This window comes from Pyrgilauda ruficollis, unplaced genomic scaffold, assembly GCF_017590135.1.
Source record: "Pyrgilauda ruficollis isolate IOZ18807 unplaced genomic scaffold, ASM1759013v1 scaffold71, whole genome shotgun sequence".
NCBI classification, from domain to species: Eukaryota; Metazoa; Chordata; class Aves; order Passeriformes; family Passeridae; genus Pyrgilauda; species Pyrgilauda ruficollis.
Window position 1 is genome coordinate 2,507,898 of NW_024528933.1, and position 17,181 is coordinate 2,525,078.

Here is a 17,181-nt window from a genome sequence, read left to right on the forward strand (position 1 = left end):
TGGGTGATTTGCAGTCTAAGCTGACAATGGCTTACTTAATACTTTGTGCACATAGATGAGTGTTTACAGCTGGAGTAGAAAATCCTTAAGCTTTCAATGACATTCTATATTTCTTCTTTTTTTTCTTCTCCTTTTATTGGGATGTAATATGAAGTAGCTGCTTTTTTTTTTTTTAAGGACAATGAAGGAATTAGTGGCATGGAGCTTAGAAGTTTAAATTTACCATGAGCTGGTACTTCAGAAAGCTTTCAAATAGTTGGATGTAATATAAGTGCAATAACACAATGTCTAGGCATGGATTGAAACTGACAATGTACTACCAAAGAGTACATTTTTCTCTTAGCAGTAGGTAGATGGGTACAGTGAAATCCTAAGTTCAAAAGACCATGAAGGTAGAGCAGAAATGAAATAGTCTTTGGTGCTCTTCAGCATAAACCATAATATTGGTTCTCAGTATTCCGTTCCCTCAGTAAGGAGGGAAGTCTCTCTTTGTGGTGGTAGTAATAGAGACCTTGGGGTGTTGTGCCCAAAGTTTAGAAAACTAAGGACTCTAGTAGAATAGTTGTTAAAGTACTAATGACTTTAATAACACTTGGTTCTTACTTCTTTGAAAAGACTAACCAGTTAAAATGTAAATTTTGTTTTTTCTTTCCTTAAGGGCATTTTTGGGGCCAAAGGACATATTCCCTTATTCAGAAAATAAAGATAAATATGGCAAACCAAACAAAAGAAAGGGTTTTAATGAAGGGTTGTGGGAAATTGACAATAATCCCAAAGTGAAATTCTCTCATCAGCAGGTAAGTTATACAGACTCTACAAATCTTTGTTGCTTTGGGTGGGGGAGGAGACAGAGTAATGACTTATTGGTGCTGTTTAACTGCAGGTTAGACAAAATTTAATATATTCTAAATACTTTTTGGTTTTGGTATGTATTATTGATAACATAAGAAGAGATGGGGGTTGTTTAACTGGAGATATATACATACAACTATATATATATTCCTGAAATACCTTTGTAATTGTGTGACTGCTTGAAAAGTGGTGGGTGTTTTGGAGTCTCAGTCACTCTGCCCTGTGTGTTCTAAAACCAAATACCTATGTCCACAAACATCCTTGTAAGATTGCAGTACTTGCACTCCTAGTGTGCAGTATTTTCATTCCAGCAGTTGGAAACAATGTGATGTTTGCCTTTTAGCACTTGTCACATGACTTAATTCAGTTTCTGTCCATCAGTAGTTCTTTGTTTCTTGCCCATTTGTAAGACTTCCAAACTTAAACCAGGGCTATGCAATGCTACCCATAAAAGGACCCAAATTTAATATGAAGACAAATTCTCATGCTCATTTTGTCTTTGCTTGCTCTGGACATTCTGTAAGCTTTTAGTTTTTTTGCTATGTACACTGAATATATAGTGACCTTAGCTCCACTGGGTCTTCTAGGCAATGCTGCAATAATAATAAAAAGAATTGCCATCTTCTGTTTTTATTTGCTGTTTTTGCACAACATGCCAGGTTGCCATTTCATCACCAATTAATTCCAGCTTCATAAGATACCCATGTTACTGTGTTTCTAGTTTGAGGGAGAACATGGATAAAGATTTAAGGGGTTTCTGAAGTATTGTCAGAATGTCATGTATTCCAGCTGTTCACTTTCTTCTTTGGGATATGGAGAGTTGGAATCCCACATCACAGTGGGGATGACTGTAGTAATAAGAGACAGATTCTTTCTGCTACTGCAAGATACAAATTGATAAACCTTTTCACTGTCCTTACTGTGGCACTTGGAAAGAAAGAGATGCTCTGTGGATACCTGAGGCTGTTGTGAGCTATACCAGTTATTCTAACTACATTAATCTGAGTATAAATAATCAACAGTAAAATTTTTGTCTAATATTTTGTTTCACTGCAGAAATCAGTCACTTCAGTTAAGCAGTGCTTTCAGTACCATCTGAGACATTCGTAGATGCATCTCCAATTGAGAAAAGACACAAAACATGTTGCTAAGAGAAAGGTGCAGACTGTTTTCTTAGTGTAACAGCTTTTCTGCAAGATAGTCCTTTTACGTTTTGAGTTCCATTCAGGTTCTTCAGCTTCAATGGCAGCACTTTTCACGCTGTCTTGGTCAGGTTCTGTCTAGAGCCATTGCAGTTTTTTCCCTATTTCTTTACTGAAAAGAAAGAAAAAGGCTTTTTCCCACAGGTCATATTTAAATCCTGAGGAGAGGCTCAGACAGCTGGGACTGCTCAGCCCTGGTGAACTTAGGTGGAATCTCCTCAATTTATACAAATATGTGAAGGAAGGTTACCAAGAGTCAGACCCTTTTTAGGGATTTCCAATGACAGGACCAGAGGCAAAGAGCACAAACTGAAACACAGGAAGTTCCCTCTGAAAATAGGGGAGCTTTTTTTTCCTGTGGGGGTCACCAAGCACTACTACAGGTTGCTCAGTGAGGTTGTGGAGTCTCCATTGTGGGAGATACCTAGAAGTCATGTGGACATGGTCCTGATCAGCCAGCTGTAGGTTTCCCTGCTTGACCAGGAAGGTTAGATCAGTTTGAATTACAGAAAGAATGAAGTTAAGCAATAGATTCATGCAAATTTGCTTCTGAATTTGTTGTTCAACTGTAAAAAGGATTCCTTTTGATAGTCTTGTCCTTCTGCTCTGTTCTAGGCATTATTAAAAGCAAGTTTTACTTGAAGCAAATCAAGCCCTTAAACCAGCTTTTGTTTTTACTTGTGGGTGGATCCTGTTGGTGCTTATAGAGTATATCTGCAAAAGGCTTTATTTAACAGCTAAGGGTTTTTTGAGGAGTAGGACTTACAGTTAGTTTAGTCAAGGAAGAATGGATGTTTAAGTATGTAATGTCCCGATTTCCCTTGGATTCCAGTTACTTTTCTTCTTATTTGCTGGTGCAGTGCTATGTTTTGCATTTAGTATGAGAATCTTGTTGATAACCATGTTTTAATTTTTACTAAGTAGTGTTTTCCTTGGTTAAGAGTAAACACTATTTAGCAACAACTAAAAAATCTGTGAGTTTTGAATGTAATTATCATACTAAATCCAAAACACAGCACTGTACCAGCTATGAAGAAAATAATTACCTCTATCTCATCTGAACCTGGGACTACTGGGGAGTTTATGGGGAAGCTGGAATTTGTATTAAGGGTAGCAGAGTGCCTGAAATCAGCTTCTGAGGTTCTACCATCTTTGCCAAAAAAGGGTATGGTATAGGCAACAAAACATTCAATTTGGTGCAGTTTAGTCAGTTGGCATACACTTTTTGTTACTTTCTCTGGTAACAAAGACAAAAAAAAAAAAAAAAGAGTGGGAGAAACATGCTTCCCTCCAGCCACCTCTGTTCTAGCTTTGTTGATCCCCAGTGTCCTCTCTGGACATTTCAGTGTATCCCTTGGGTAAGACAGTGGTGGTATAGGAAACAGCAGGTGTGAATTGGTTACTTTGTTTATGCTGTTCCTTGTATCTTACTCAGCAGGTGCTCCTCCGTGGCCTGCAGCCCTATCCCAACCTGTACCTTCTGTCTCCTCTCTATCAGTTCTTGGTGTTAAGGGAGCTTCCATGTCTTACCATCCAGGAGCCACTATGACAGTCACCCTTACGACCACCTGAGCTGGGGCTGACATCCTTTGCAGCAGACAGCTCCAGTGAGTCCATTAGATGCCCTGCTGGCTCCCTGCACACACCACACTCACACAGGCAGACATGGTTTCCTTTTTGGCTGGGCCCTGAGTTTCATTTAGCAGTCTCAGACAGCTGGGTCTGTAAAATAATTTATTCATTAAGCAACCACATAATTACAGCTTCAGCTGGGTGCTTCCTTGCAGGGAGGGACCCTGGACAAAGGAAGCCCTGGACATTTATACCCTCACAGGCTAAGCTTGGAAACTGTTGGGTCTTCCAGTTGAGCCCTTGGTTCCTGATGTCTCGGAGTTTCCACTCACTTTGCTGGCTACTGTGCCCTTTGTAAGCAAAGTTCAAGATCTCTTGCCTCCAGCTCCTGCCATTCACAGCTCAGTCTGCAATGGCATGAACTACTTTCACTAAATGTACTCAGCATAAGGCAACTCCTCTGGGCTGGAGCTTGGCTTGGGCAGTGGCTTATGTGTCTCTTCTTTCAGTGTCCCTCCTTGACTCTTGGCATCTCTTTTGCCTCAGAACCCCATGTGCACTGTGCAGACATCTTTTTCTGTGCATAACCGTCCTTCTATCCCCTCTCCCCTTTCTCCATTGCTGTTTGGGTGAAGGCACCATCTGTTCCCAGGAGAGGTGGGATGTTGAAGTGGGTCAGTTCATCCTTTGCCAGCCAATTGTGATCAGCTCAAGGCAGTAATGGACTTGGTCCCACCTCTGTCACTGGCACCTGCCAACAAGCACGAAGGATGAGCGTAGTCAGTGAGGTATCTTGAAATGGAAGGCAAGTAGTTGCTTGTAAAAACTGACAGTAAATTAAACGTAGGTGCTGATGAGTAAATACACCATTTCCCCAGCAATATCTTTAAGTGGAATAATGTATTATGTCCTGCTAATATGTTGCACTATCAGCACATATGTGAATGGACACATTTCTTTAGCTGTATTCTTGGCTGTGACTGTAACTTAGGATATTCCTTGATCTCTATGTTTTATCTACATACAACTTTTTGGTTTTAAAGATTCTTAGAGCTAAGTTTCACAGTTAAAAAACACAGAGAAGACAGTTCAGGAGTCAGAGCTTAAAAATTTAGGATGAGTAGGAAATTTTTGTTTGGGCATGCAGGAGGTATGGTCAGAGGGAAGTGGGTGATCACATGAAGCTTTAGGCAAAGTTGAGCTTTTAATCTGAATACAAGATCATATTAAAGGGGCAGACTTGTCCGCTCTTAGTATAGAGGCATTCACTTGGAATTTTTTTCCTCTTTTTTTGTCTTTTTGCTGTGTATATGTCCCAGTATGGTTGGGAGCTCTAAGCCACCCAGCATCCCAACATGGAAGTGGGGAAATTCAAATACACTGGGAGCGAGATTAAGTGACAAAAGAGATCAAATGATGGTGATCAAAACAGTAACTCAGTTTTATTCACTGTCAAAGAAGTGAGCAAGGAAGAAAATAGATAAGTAGGGAAAAGCGAAGAATTACAAAAACTGAGAAAGGTAGTCACCACCAGGAACCTCTGGCATCCTGTGAAGATCCTTCTTCCCTCTGTTGGTGGGTAGAGCCCTGTTGGGACCTGCTGCCCACTCATTTCTGTCTTGGCTGAGTGCTGCTTTGTGTCACTGGCTCAGCAGTTTCACTGCAGTGGGGGGGGCCAGCCATGACAATGGCATGTTGTGATAAGGCATGAAATGATGACAAGACACTGCTGCTCTTGAGGGGAACAAAAAAGAACCACTTTTATTTTCTGACTCCAACATTTATAGTTTTCTAAAGGTGACAGTGGATTGGAGGGTGACAGTGCCACCTCTCCAATGCCACTGGACAGACCAAGGGTCCATCAATTCTCTCCACCTCCATGAAAGAATGCAAAACATAGGTTATTTACAGAACTGTGTGTGAGAAAGTTTGTTGAAAGAATGTAAACATCGGAAGGCTTAACAAAGTCTTACAAAATCAGGGCGACAATGGCACATTGTCGTGGGGTGACTTCATGATGCTGAATTGTATCCCCATTCATCTGTTTAGCCCGGAAATAAGTTTTGCACCTTTAAGACTGGTTCTGAGAGCGAAGGAGAGGGAATTTTGCCTTAAACAAAACACATGTGCAGAGGACGCATGTGCATCGAGGTTCATCACGTTCCTGGGGTACACCTCGTCCCTGGCAGTGGCACTGTCATTGTCATGGATGGTCATGGCCCGTTGCTGCACCACATCTTCAGCTGCAGGGTGTTCTGCCACCTGGCTGTCGTGGTTTGCACTGTCGGCACCTTAGGCTCGAGAAGCTGCAATCTGCTTCTGCTTTGTAAATTCCACTATTCAAACTGATGGACCCAAGCAGTGGCAAAATGGGTTGCTTGCTGGCAGTTCTCCACTGCATTTTTTATCTTAATAAGGCCTTGTGATGACTGTATTTTCTGTTTTCTTGCTAGAATTGGAATGTTCTAAGAGCAGTATTGATACTTAGCATATGTTGCTTGTAACTGCCATTAAGGGAGTTGGAGGGCAGAAAGGAGACTGTACATTGGGCTTAAACCCAAAACCACTTCCCCAGTGGGGGGCAAAAAAGTCAGGGGAGCTCTGCCAACTTTATTTGAAGTAGTTAGTATGTAAGAAGGAGAAAGCCATACACAATGTAATGGAAGAAAAAAGTGTAATTTAGGCATTATCTCCTCTGTAACTATGGTTTTAAGTGTTAATTCATTAATTATCTTACTGTAATCCTTTTTCTGCTTACATTTTCAGGAACGAGTAGTTCAGTCACTAAGGATTTGTGGCATATTTAAAAATCTTTATAGTAGCATCAAAAGTTCTATTTGACCAAAACCATTTTTTAAAATTTTTTATCTCTAAGATATGTTATATTATGCATAAGAAAATACTTACACTGCAGTATAGTAATGTGAAAATTAGTTGTTACAGCATTGGCGTTTGAAAGTATAATAAATGAGTTGCGGATTAAATTGAAAACAGTGGAAAACAATGAAATATTATGTGTTCAATATTCTTGTCCATCTTGTAAGGGGTTCCTTGACGTGATGCTTTCTTAAGTAATGTATGTGGGAGAATACACCTCAGGTGACGAGGGGATTTACATCTCATTTTTGATGTTTTTTTTTAATTGAAGCCCCATCCAGCTATTAACACTCCTATCAATGAAACTGTTGAAGAAAGCAGTCAGGAGGCTGCTGAGGGCAGTGAAGAAAAAGCAGGAGCCAAAAGAAAAAAGTGTTCTGTCCCAAAAGTAAGTGACTGAATTTCTGCTTTGTTCTGCCTGGAATATTTTCAAGTCAAGACTGTATTGCCAAGTCTTTACTTAAATACTTTAAAGTAACAGCTGTTCAATGTTGTAACTTGCCTGTGTTTGCTTCTCTTCAGATATACTTACAGTAATACTTTTGTCCTTCTGTTTTCCTTTTACAGTGCTCTGTATGTTTTTTGAAAATTAATTTCCTTCCCAGCCTGTATTTCTACATCATAATACAAACTAAATTCATATGGTACTTCCTAGGCAGGAGAAGTTGGAAATTATATTATGTGTGCCTATCCAATAAACTTCTGAGACTTGTTGTTCATCATCTGGTGTGCAAGTCTTCCTTCTCCATCAATGATCAAGAATTAGGTTAACTTTTCTCCTTCTATTTTTGAAGACTTTCATATTATATATGGGTATGACTCACTTTCAGTTGTGATCATTTGTATTGAAAAGTAGAACAGAGCATTAGGGTCTGTCATGGGTGAAAGGGTACTTCAGTGTGTTTGCCAGAAAAGGTTTGTAAGAATCAGGTTTAATTAGACCATACCCTTAATGAACTACTTAGGATATAGAGAATCTCATAGCTGTATCAATTCAGCTCTTAAGCCAGAAATCAGTATGCAGTAGTTTACATGGAGTTTGTCTTCTTTTTTTATGTAAATGTGTGCATACCTTAGTAACCTTCCAAAATTAAATTCATTTCACTCTTGAAACATCTTTGTTTCAATTTACTGGTGCAGTACATAGTTTATACTGTAAGAGGTAAAGCTTCCTAGCTTACTGTACATTAAATTATGTGGTAGTACACTGCTTTGAACTTTTCTCCATTTTTGAAAGTTTTGTTCATAAGGGGATATTTCTCATATAGCATGGGAGAGATACTGTGTGTTGTCAGTTCTTTCCCGTGGTTTTAAGAATAGAATTCTAAAATGACAAAAATTGTCATGCAGGTGGGATTGACATTTACAGTATCTCATTTATTTGTAACTCATTTCTGGAAATTACTACTCAACATGATGAGTAGTGCCCTTGAAATAAATGTCAGACTATTTTGAATAAACTTGCCTTTATTCTTGACCTTTGTTTCCATTTTGATTATTTGCCAAGATTTAATGTAGTTTTTATGTAGGTGTTTCTGGCTGCTCTACAGTAGTGATTTACGGTTGCAACTGCAGAATTTGCAATGTGTCAGATACATGGCAAATAGGATTAGTATCCAGTAGCTCTAATAGCTTGGTTATTCAAGAGTAAAAAAGTTTTTTGGATGGAGAGAAAAAAAAAAATTAGTCTACTGGTAGTAGTAGTACTGATAGATGATGTTGAGAATGGTTTTGGTGAGTTGGAGCCTGCAGAATTATTGATGGATTATTGTTCCTGACTTCTTACTGCCTAGGGTTCCTTATTTTAATAATTGCAAGTGTGGAATGTGAGGGTGATTTGGGTTCTATTTGCTATACCTTAGTAGTGCATTGAAACACATAATTTCCTGACAATGTTAGCAAACCAGTGCTGCTCTTGCCTATGCATGCTGCCTATAAAAGCATTTGTTCTTAGTATTTGCTACTGTGAGGGGGAAACTTTTAAACTGGGCTGATTGATTAATCAGTTTGCTTCACTCTGAATTTATGCCTCAAGCAGCATGTGCTAGTGGAGATGCCAATGACTTAAGCTTCATGTTTATCATCAAAAGTGCATCTAGGCTGTTCAGTGCTGGCAGAGTATAAGAGAAACAGGAAGACAGAACCATTTAAACATAAAAGTGGAATGGAAGATCCTTACTGAGTCCTTTTGTATAGATCTGCCTAATTATTCATCTTAACGCAAAATACAGAGCAAATTTCCTTTTTTTTTATACACAATATATAGTAATGTAGCTATAACATTCTATTAATCAGTACTTGTACTATGGCTTCCTTTGGTTTTATTTAACCAATAGTTCTGTCTTAAAATTGTACTCAGTAAAAGACTCAGTCATGTTACATGTCTTTATGTAATTAGAAATACTGTATAACAGTTGCTTTGTTTAGTGTTGAAATTTAAAAAGCTAGCTGCTTAAAAATGTTATTTTAAAAAGGTTCTTGAAAGTGGGACAAGCCAATAGTATTCAAATTGAGAGAACTGATAATCTAAAAGACATGCAGATATATAGGCTGCAAGGAAATGTTCATTATTTTCAAGTAAATAATTATAAACACTTGATTTTTCAAGTTCTAAATGCTTTCCCAAAACCAAAACTGGTATTTTAAAGGTTTAAAAAAAAAAGCCACAAAAAACAAGAAAAAGTGCATAAATTACAGTCTCACATTAAATTATAAAACAATTTACTTGTGGTTTGTTTACAATTTGGCCTGGTTGCAGCTATGATAGGGTTTATTTTCTTCTTAGTAGCTGGTGCAGTGCTTGGTTTAGGATTTAGTATGAGAAAAATGTTGATGGCACACTGATGTTTCAGCTTTTGTCAAGTAGCGTTTACCCTAAACCAAGGACTTTTCAGTTTCCCATGCTCTGTCAGTGAACAGGTGCACAGGAATCTGTGAGGAAGCACAGCCACAACACGTATCCTTAACTGGCTGAAGGGTTATTCTCACAGAATCACAGAATGGGTCAGGCTGGAAGGAACCTCATCTAGCTCACCTTTCTGCTCAAGCAATCATCCCAAAGGACATTGGACAGGATTGTGTCCAGATTGTTCTTGAATATCTCCAGGGAGGAAGTCTCTACAACCTCTCTGAGCAATCTTTTGGTGCTTGGTCATACTCATGTTGAAGTGGAACTTCTGTGCATCAATTTGTGCCCATCACCTTTTATGCTGTTGGTTGGCACTGCCAAGCAGAGCCTGGATCCATCCTCTTGGCACCCTCTCTCTAGACACTTCTACACGTTGATGAGGTCCCTTCTCAGTCATCTCTTTTTGAGGCTGAACAAGCCCCGCTCCCTTGACCCTTCCTTATAAGAGGAAGTAGTCCAGTACAATTAGACTTTCAATGGGCACTCAAAGAAATGAGTGTACCCACAGATTTAAACTGCTTTAAGGGAAAAGCAGCTTGATGGCAATTAGCATGTTCTCTTTTCACTATAAAATACTTTGTAATGCATTTTTTATCCTCTGTTGACTTGCTTTGCAGTTATCCCCTAAAGGGGATAATAACTTGCCTACAGAAGCTGAAGCAGAAGAAAAGGAGATGGATACTTCAAAGGAAGATGATCTACCTTCTGACAAAACCAGTAAAGAAGTATGAGAGAGCTTTTTTCTGTGTCACAGAGAACATTATAATATGTTTATTGCTATAGATCTATTACTGAGTATTAAGAAACTAAAGTTATTACTACTGTGGCAGTTTCAGGAGCTGTGTTATTATGTAAAACTTTCTGTGTGTTCAGATACATTTATACCTCTCATTGAAGATCCCAGAAATTGAAGTTTTCATCAGAGAGGAAACTTCTAGTCTGATTTGTCTTTAAGCTCGATTAAAATAGTTGGAAGACTGTGTATTTTGTCACTTACCACTTACTATATTGAAAATGTACCTCTTTTAAAGACTAGGTAAAGAGTCCAGACGGACTAAAACATCACTACATAGCATCTGTATTTAGAACAGAGTATTATTTAGTACTTAAGTTATTTTTTGTTTCTCAGGAATAAGTCCTAGGTGTCAAATAATCACAGAATCATAGTATGGTTTGGGCTGGAACAGACCTTTAAAATTACCTAGTTCCAACCCCCTTCTCATTGACAGGTATACCTTTACCTAGACTGGGTTTCTCAAAGCGCCATCCAGCTGTGCCTTGAACACTGCCAGGGATAGGCCAGACACAGCCTCTGCAGGCAACTTGTTCCAATGCCTCACCACCCTCACAGTAAAGAATTTCTTCCTAATGTCTAATAATTTTATATTTTAATAATTTAAAAGAATGCAGTTTCTTCATGTACATTATGAGATACTTGTCTAAATTGTGTGCCAGAGGCTTCAATTGTGTAAAAAAGTAGAATAAATTAAATATATCTTAGTTTTATTAAGATTCTTAAGAACATTAATCTTCACAGGATGTGGTGAAAACAAATGATGCTTCTATTCCTAAAGTTGCTAGAAGAGGGAGAAAAAGAAAGGTAACAATATGTTTAATTACTTCACTTTACTGGAATTTTTTTGATGTGATAATACTGGATACTATTTCCTTTAATGACAGATTATGCGTAAATTTAAGTGTTTGACACTCTACTCCCCCTTTTCAGGTGTCTGAAAGATTTGCAGGAATGAAAGTTTTCCCAGAGTGTTTTACAAATATTTATTATTTTTTAACTTGATGTGGAATATGGATACCTATCTTTCCTGAACAGTTCATTACAAATAAGAAGAAATAAGACACAAGCTGTTGCTAAACTGCTAATAAAATAGCCTACATTGAAGCTCTGACAAATTTCTTTTAACATCTTCCTCACATAGAACTAACACCTGAAATACAAATACATTTTTCACAAATTCTGATTTTTGTGGTCTCTAGAACCTGGGAGAATACAGAGTTACTTTGGAAAAGACAGTTCCAGCTGCTTGGTCAGCATACACTAGCCTTAATGTTCTTGTGATCACACAGCCAGCCAGATCAGGGCACTAACCCAACTGAAAACTGGAATTAAGTAGGGCAGATCTTAATGTTGCATTTGAAACTTACCTTCCAAAGTTACAGCTGACAGCAGCGATGGAGGATGAGTATGAAGTACTTGTGACCTTGGTATATTCTCATGCTGTATCTATACTCTAGTCATCCTTTATCCTGGATGCTAAGCTCTTGACTGTTTTCTCTGTTTGGGATTGGAGAGGGCAAAATTAGTAATACTTAAGTATAACCTGTCACTAAGTTCAGATACTTCTTTGTGTATACAAGCAATCACATAATAACATATTTCCAGAAGTTTAAAGGTGTTTGTTTGAGAAATGAATTGAGATATTCGTGCCATGTGTTTTTTCACTGGTGAAATTAATTCTTTAAATTAGTCTGAAAAACAAGCTGAAGCCGAGGAAGCAGCAGCAGGGTCAGCAGCAACTACTGGGCCAGTGTCTCCAAAAGTAAGCCCCAAAAGAGGAAGACCAGCAGGTAACTTCAGAAGAATGATTTAATTTTTTTCATCACAGAGATATTTTAGTAGAACTAGTCAGGGAGTTACCTACTTCCTCTCAAGTACTACAGAGTATTTTTGAATGCTTAAGGCAGATTTCACTAATAGATTGTAGTGAGAAAACATCTCAAATTGATGAGTTCGGGACATGAATGGATTTCAATTGTGTTAGTGTTAATGTTTAGTCTTCTAAATTAAAGACTGGTTTGTAAGTATTACCTTTTAGAATAGGTCAGTCTTCTTTGCAGAGTACTGCTTAAGTGTAGATATATGATAGGAGCTTTCTGGCAGGTTTCCTGCATAAAGGTTTGTGTTCATTAAAGTCTGTAAAATACTATTATAGAGTTAGAAGGTCCATAAAACACAAAGATGAGAACTGGGGGGACAAGGAGCCTGTAGGTGGAGTTCAGAGGACAAGAAGAACGAAATAAGAGCTGAAGAGATTTGTTCAAAAAGATGTTTAAGGTAGTATACAGTGATTTATAGGCAAATAAAAAGAAAATATAACTGATTTTTTGGGAATGTTTTGTTTCAAATTAGCAATGATCTGTTGTCACTTTAATGATAAGCTTGCAGATATTCTTGATCACTGGTAACTGCTTTGGAAGACAGTTCTTGCAGCGGTTAAGTACATCGTATTAGCACCTAATCAGGGAAACAAATAATTTATAGTCCTCTGTATCTACTGACAATATAAAAACAGTGGAACCACAATTAAATAGACTTTAAGTACTTTTGCCATGGAAGCAGTGAGGAAATTAAGTATTAATTCATCCCCCTCTGCTATTTCATTACATGTACTAAATATGCATTTTTAGTATTTGTGGTTTTTTCTTTACAATTTTTTGCTGGCTTTGACTAACTACTGTCAGTAAGAGCAGGAAAGCAGCCATAAGATATGCTTTTGCCTCCTATATGAAAAGCCTTTTTGGAAAATACGCTATGCAGCATTTTCTGTTGTTGGTAGGATGCTTAAAGTGCTCTGTGCTGAGACAAACAAGAGTTTAAGCACTGAATATTAGGTTGCCTGACAACACAGTCACTGTGGTACAGGACAAGCATTAGTGGTACATAAGTGCCAAGAAGGCAGGCTGTTTATCTTACTCTTATCAATATGGTGAATCTGAGGAAGTGTAGAGATTTGATCTGCACTGTAGTGTGGTGGTAGAACTTCTTGACAGTGATTTGTTAGCTGGAAAAGTGATGGAAGCCCCAAGATATGGGTAAAACTAATGGACAACAAACTATAAATGTAGACATAAGTGACTGCTTTTCAGTCTCTAATGTCAGGTTTCTCATTATCTAATTTAAGATTCATCTTAGTTATACAGCATGTGAAACAAATGTTTCACATTTGCACCTGCGTAGATTGCAAAAAGCACAAGAATTAGTAGCCTGTGGCTATAAACCATCAAAGTTTTTTTAATTCACCAGACAGCTAAAAAAATTGCCAACGTTTTAACTTACAGAGATCTTTATTAAGTTTGGTACTTAATTAACTTGAATTCTGTACAGTAACAAAGTTAGGGTGTATATTTTGATTTAAGCATGGCTTATGTCTGTTGAGTAAGTATCTTGAGACATAGACAAGGAACAGATGGTGGCTGTGGATTAACCTATTATTTCTGTATAACTACTAGCTTCTGAAGTAAAAGTTCCAAAACCAAGAGGGAGACCCAAGTTGGTGAAACCATCATGTCTTTCAGAGGGTGACTTGTGAGTTTTTTTCTTAATATAAAGCTTCTTCATTGTCAACTGTGTTGCTCCTTATGTTAAGACTTGTAAATTATTACTCCTGACAGCGTTTTTGCCCCATTAGTGTTCAGTATAAGTTACAGTTTGTGTAGATGTTCTTATAATACAGAGTCATTCAAGGAAGGACATTTCTGAAACACAAGAGAGAAGATCTTAATCTTCCTAACTTGTCCAATCTGTACAAAATTCCTTATATGATTGTATGCTGAGTGAACAGGAAAGATGTTTATTAAGAAAAAAATATATCATCATACAAAAATAAAAGTGTTTTTCTTTTTGTACATTTTTGTTTCAGAAATCTCTTCTGATGACATTGCAACACTGTTAGTTACCTGAATTTTGGTTTTGCTCTTTTCAGTTTTTATGTCAAGTCTAGTGCTTCTAGTAACTCAAGGAAAAGTTGAACATAGGTTTAGTTTTCTATAAATTGGCAGATACACGGTTTTGGAATAGTAACAACTTAAACAAGTATACTTTATAAACCTAGTTTACAGTGTATGCACTTTGGGTCCTACAGACCCATCTGTGTGTGGGGAGTCCACTGAGAAATAACTTCTTGGGTTAGGATCTATACACTTCTATTAATGTTACCTTCATTAGGCCCTCCATACTGATATTAATTTCCTGGGGGTTTTTTTTCCCCCCCACAGGTAGTGGGTTTTCATTTTTAGAGAAAGAGTATTTTTGAAGAGTCGTTAAGTGAATTAAGTTCATCATTTTACTATTCTGTGGTTAAAAAGACCCAGCTTCCTGAGTTAGAATGTTGTTCTTTGAAGTCACTATAGATGATAGATGTGATGCCTAAATACTCTTTTTGTTTTAGTGTTAATGAGGAGGAGAAGACAAAGAAAAAAGGAGCAGAAGAAAAGCCCAAAAAGCAAGGGAAAAAAGATGAGGAAAGTCAGAAGGAAGAGGAGAAATCAAAGAAGGAATTTGATAAAAAGGAAGGAAAGAAAGAAGCTGAACCAAAAAGGAAGAATGTTGCAAAAGTGGGTTCAGCATCAGCTTCTGATTCTGAAGATGAAGGAGAAGAACAAGAAGGGGACAAGGTATAATTTTGCTTTCCTGATAAATTTTTTATAGAGGAATGTAATATCACTGGAGATCTTTCTTCAAGTTAATGCTAAATCTTAATGACAGTAGGAGTCTGGAATGGCTGGTGTAGATATATAGACGTTTCCGAACTGTATTTTTCTCAAATAATTCTTTCAGGAACTTCGCATATTTTCTAATAAAAGCATATTTTCTAAGATGTATTTTTAACAAAGAATTTAAATGTCAAGAGGCTTATGGAGTTTTTTTTTTTTTTTTATCTGTTCTCCCTGGAAGACAGATGTTGTTTTCCTTGGGTGCATCTGGAGAACACGTGGCTTGAAATCACATTTTTAAAAAGTACAAACCTGTCTCTAGCCAACAAGTTGTAATGCCTTCATTTTCCTGGTGGCCAGTATTGCCCTTAGCATTGCCCTCTGGTGCTTAGTTTTGAAAAGAAAAAAAGGAGAAAGGACTAGTGAAATTGTGTTTAGCTTCAGGGAAAGCTCTGTTTGTCAGGTTGCTCCATGGAGCAGAGTTATTTCAAAGATACTTAGTTTCATCTGCTTACAGAAACAATAATTTAACAATGTTACATATCTTTCCAATCATAAAATGCCATATGAAAACAGAAGAAAAAAGGGGGAAGAAGCTTTCCGGCAGCTCACAGAAGAAACACTGTAAGAAGCCAGCATGAGAGAGAAGTAACAGAAAGAAAGCGTAAGCAAGAGGAACAGCCAGAATCTGAATCGTGAGTCTATTTTAACATGTGATGCATGCAAGTTGTAGGAGCATTTTGAACCTAACAGGAGGTGAAACTTCTGAAAAACTTCCAAACTGTTTTGCACTTTGTTCTACTGTTATCTCCCCCTGCCCTTTTTGGTTTTTCAATCTTAACTTCTTTTTGAGGAGAAGGTGAAAAGCTCCTTGAACCAAAATGTGCTGTTATGGGAGAATAGGAAGAATGGAACATAGAAATTAAGTGATGTCAGTCTTTCACTGATGTAGAATCCCTAGCAGAGGACAGCTGCTGTGTTCTCTTTAGAACTAACTTATGAATATCCATGTGAAATGGGTTAGTGTGAAAAACTGTTCAGGACAGCCTTATATTTTTCTTAAAATTTTTAGATTAAATTGGTAGAACCTAGTAGGTCATGTTAATCCGTGGTTATAGATTTTTGATGAGGTATGGAATGCATAGGTTATCAGGAAAGCATTTCCTTCTCTGTCTGACAGTTGGAGCACATGCTGTCAAACAGAACAAGGAAAAAGTAATTACTCTAGTATTGCAAAGCGAGTTGACTGATACCAAGAACAAACTGCTTTTAGAAGATTACTCAAATCAAACTTAAGAATAGAGAGAAGATACCAGCAGGAACTTGGAGAGTAGGGCAATAGGAAGAAATCTGATTCATTCACTGTTCTGCAAATGAGTGAAGAAGCTGCACTGCAAGAGCTTAATGTTCTCATCCTCACCATAGGTGGGAGGGCAGAAGAAAGGGAAAGAACAAGGTAAAAATTTGGAGGAAAGGAAGAAAATTAAGGTCCCCTTTACCTGTAACAAAAAATCCCTATCTTTTTCACATTCACTAATAAAAATGTAGTTTGATTATTTCTTTTCTCATGCTCCAGCTATTTTTCCTCTTCTTCCTCTCATTCCTCTGCAGACCTAACATAAATATTCTAGTTATAACAATCAAATTTCTGCTTTTACATAGCTGTCATATTTTGTGCATTGGAGGGTAGATAGTTTTGTTTCAGTGAGATAAAGAAGTAGTGAATGCATAATTAATTACAGTTGATGACTAATACCACAAAACTTAATATTGATAAAAAGTAAAACTAGTATAGGCTGATATGTGTTTTGATTGTTTTGTTCATCTGTGTAGTTTCCATCTTCTGGTGCTACTTCATTAGTATTTATTTAGTTAAGGTGCTTTGCACACCATTCTGTACATATACAAAGTTTATCTGTACTGTTGTAATTGTGCTGCCAGTGGAAGTAGGTAAGTTTTGTGTTCTTTATGAAAGAAACATGGAAGACATGCACACCTACATGTTTTATGTGTGCATATTAGCATGACAGGAAGAAAATAGTCACAGGACATTTAGTTACGATATGCTGAAATACAAAAAATCTGAAAGTAGGTTTTTAAATCCCTCAGTCAGCCAAAAGTTAAACAGAAGTTCATGATCTTCTCTGCATAAAGACCTCAAAAGCTTGTTTCAAAGATTTCTGCCTGTCTTCATCCTATAACTGGAATGGAGGTTTTTTTTTGTTATTTTTTTGAGTCTCAGCTTTATTTTCAGTGATACAGCTGGGGAAAGATCAAGGAGGCTTCACTGCATTTGTAATAAATTTTTTTTTTCTGTAT

At 37.4% G+C, this 17,181-nt stretch overlaps 1 protein-coding gene across 5 annotated transcripts in view; it reads left to right on the plus strand.

Annotated features, from left to right (window-relative positions):
• Positions 1-17,181, plus strand: part of PSIP1 (PC4 and SFRS1 interacting protein 1) — a 36,700-nt gene that overhangs the window by 7,406 nt on the left and 12,113 nt on the right. For all 5 annotated transcript variants that reach the window (XM_041485575.1, XM_041485574.1, XM_041485578.1 and 2 more), the window contains exons 4-11: positions 659-797; positions 6,775-6,891; positions 10,029-10,136; positions 10,949-11,011; positions 11,898-11,997; positions 13,660-13,735; positions 14,598-14,823; positions 15,439-15,557. In XM_041485575.1, coding sequence (XP_041341509.1) covers positions 659-797; positions 6,775-6,891; positions 10,029-10,136; positions 10,949-11,011; positions 11,898-11,997; positions 13,660-13,735; positions 14,598-14,823; positions 15,439-15,557 — 948 coding nt within the window. The remainder of the gene's footprint in view (positions 1-658; positions 798-6,774; positions 6,892-10,028; positions 10,137-10,948; positions 11,012-11,897; positions 11,998-13,659; positions 13,736-14,597; positions 14,824-15,438; positions 15,558-17,181) is intronic.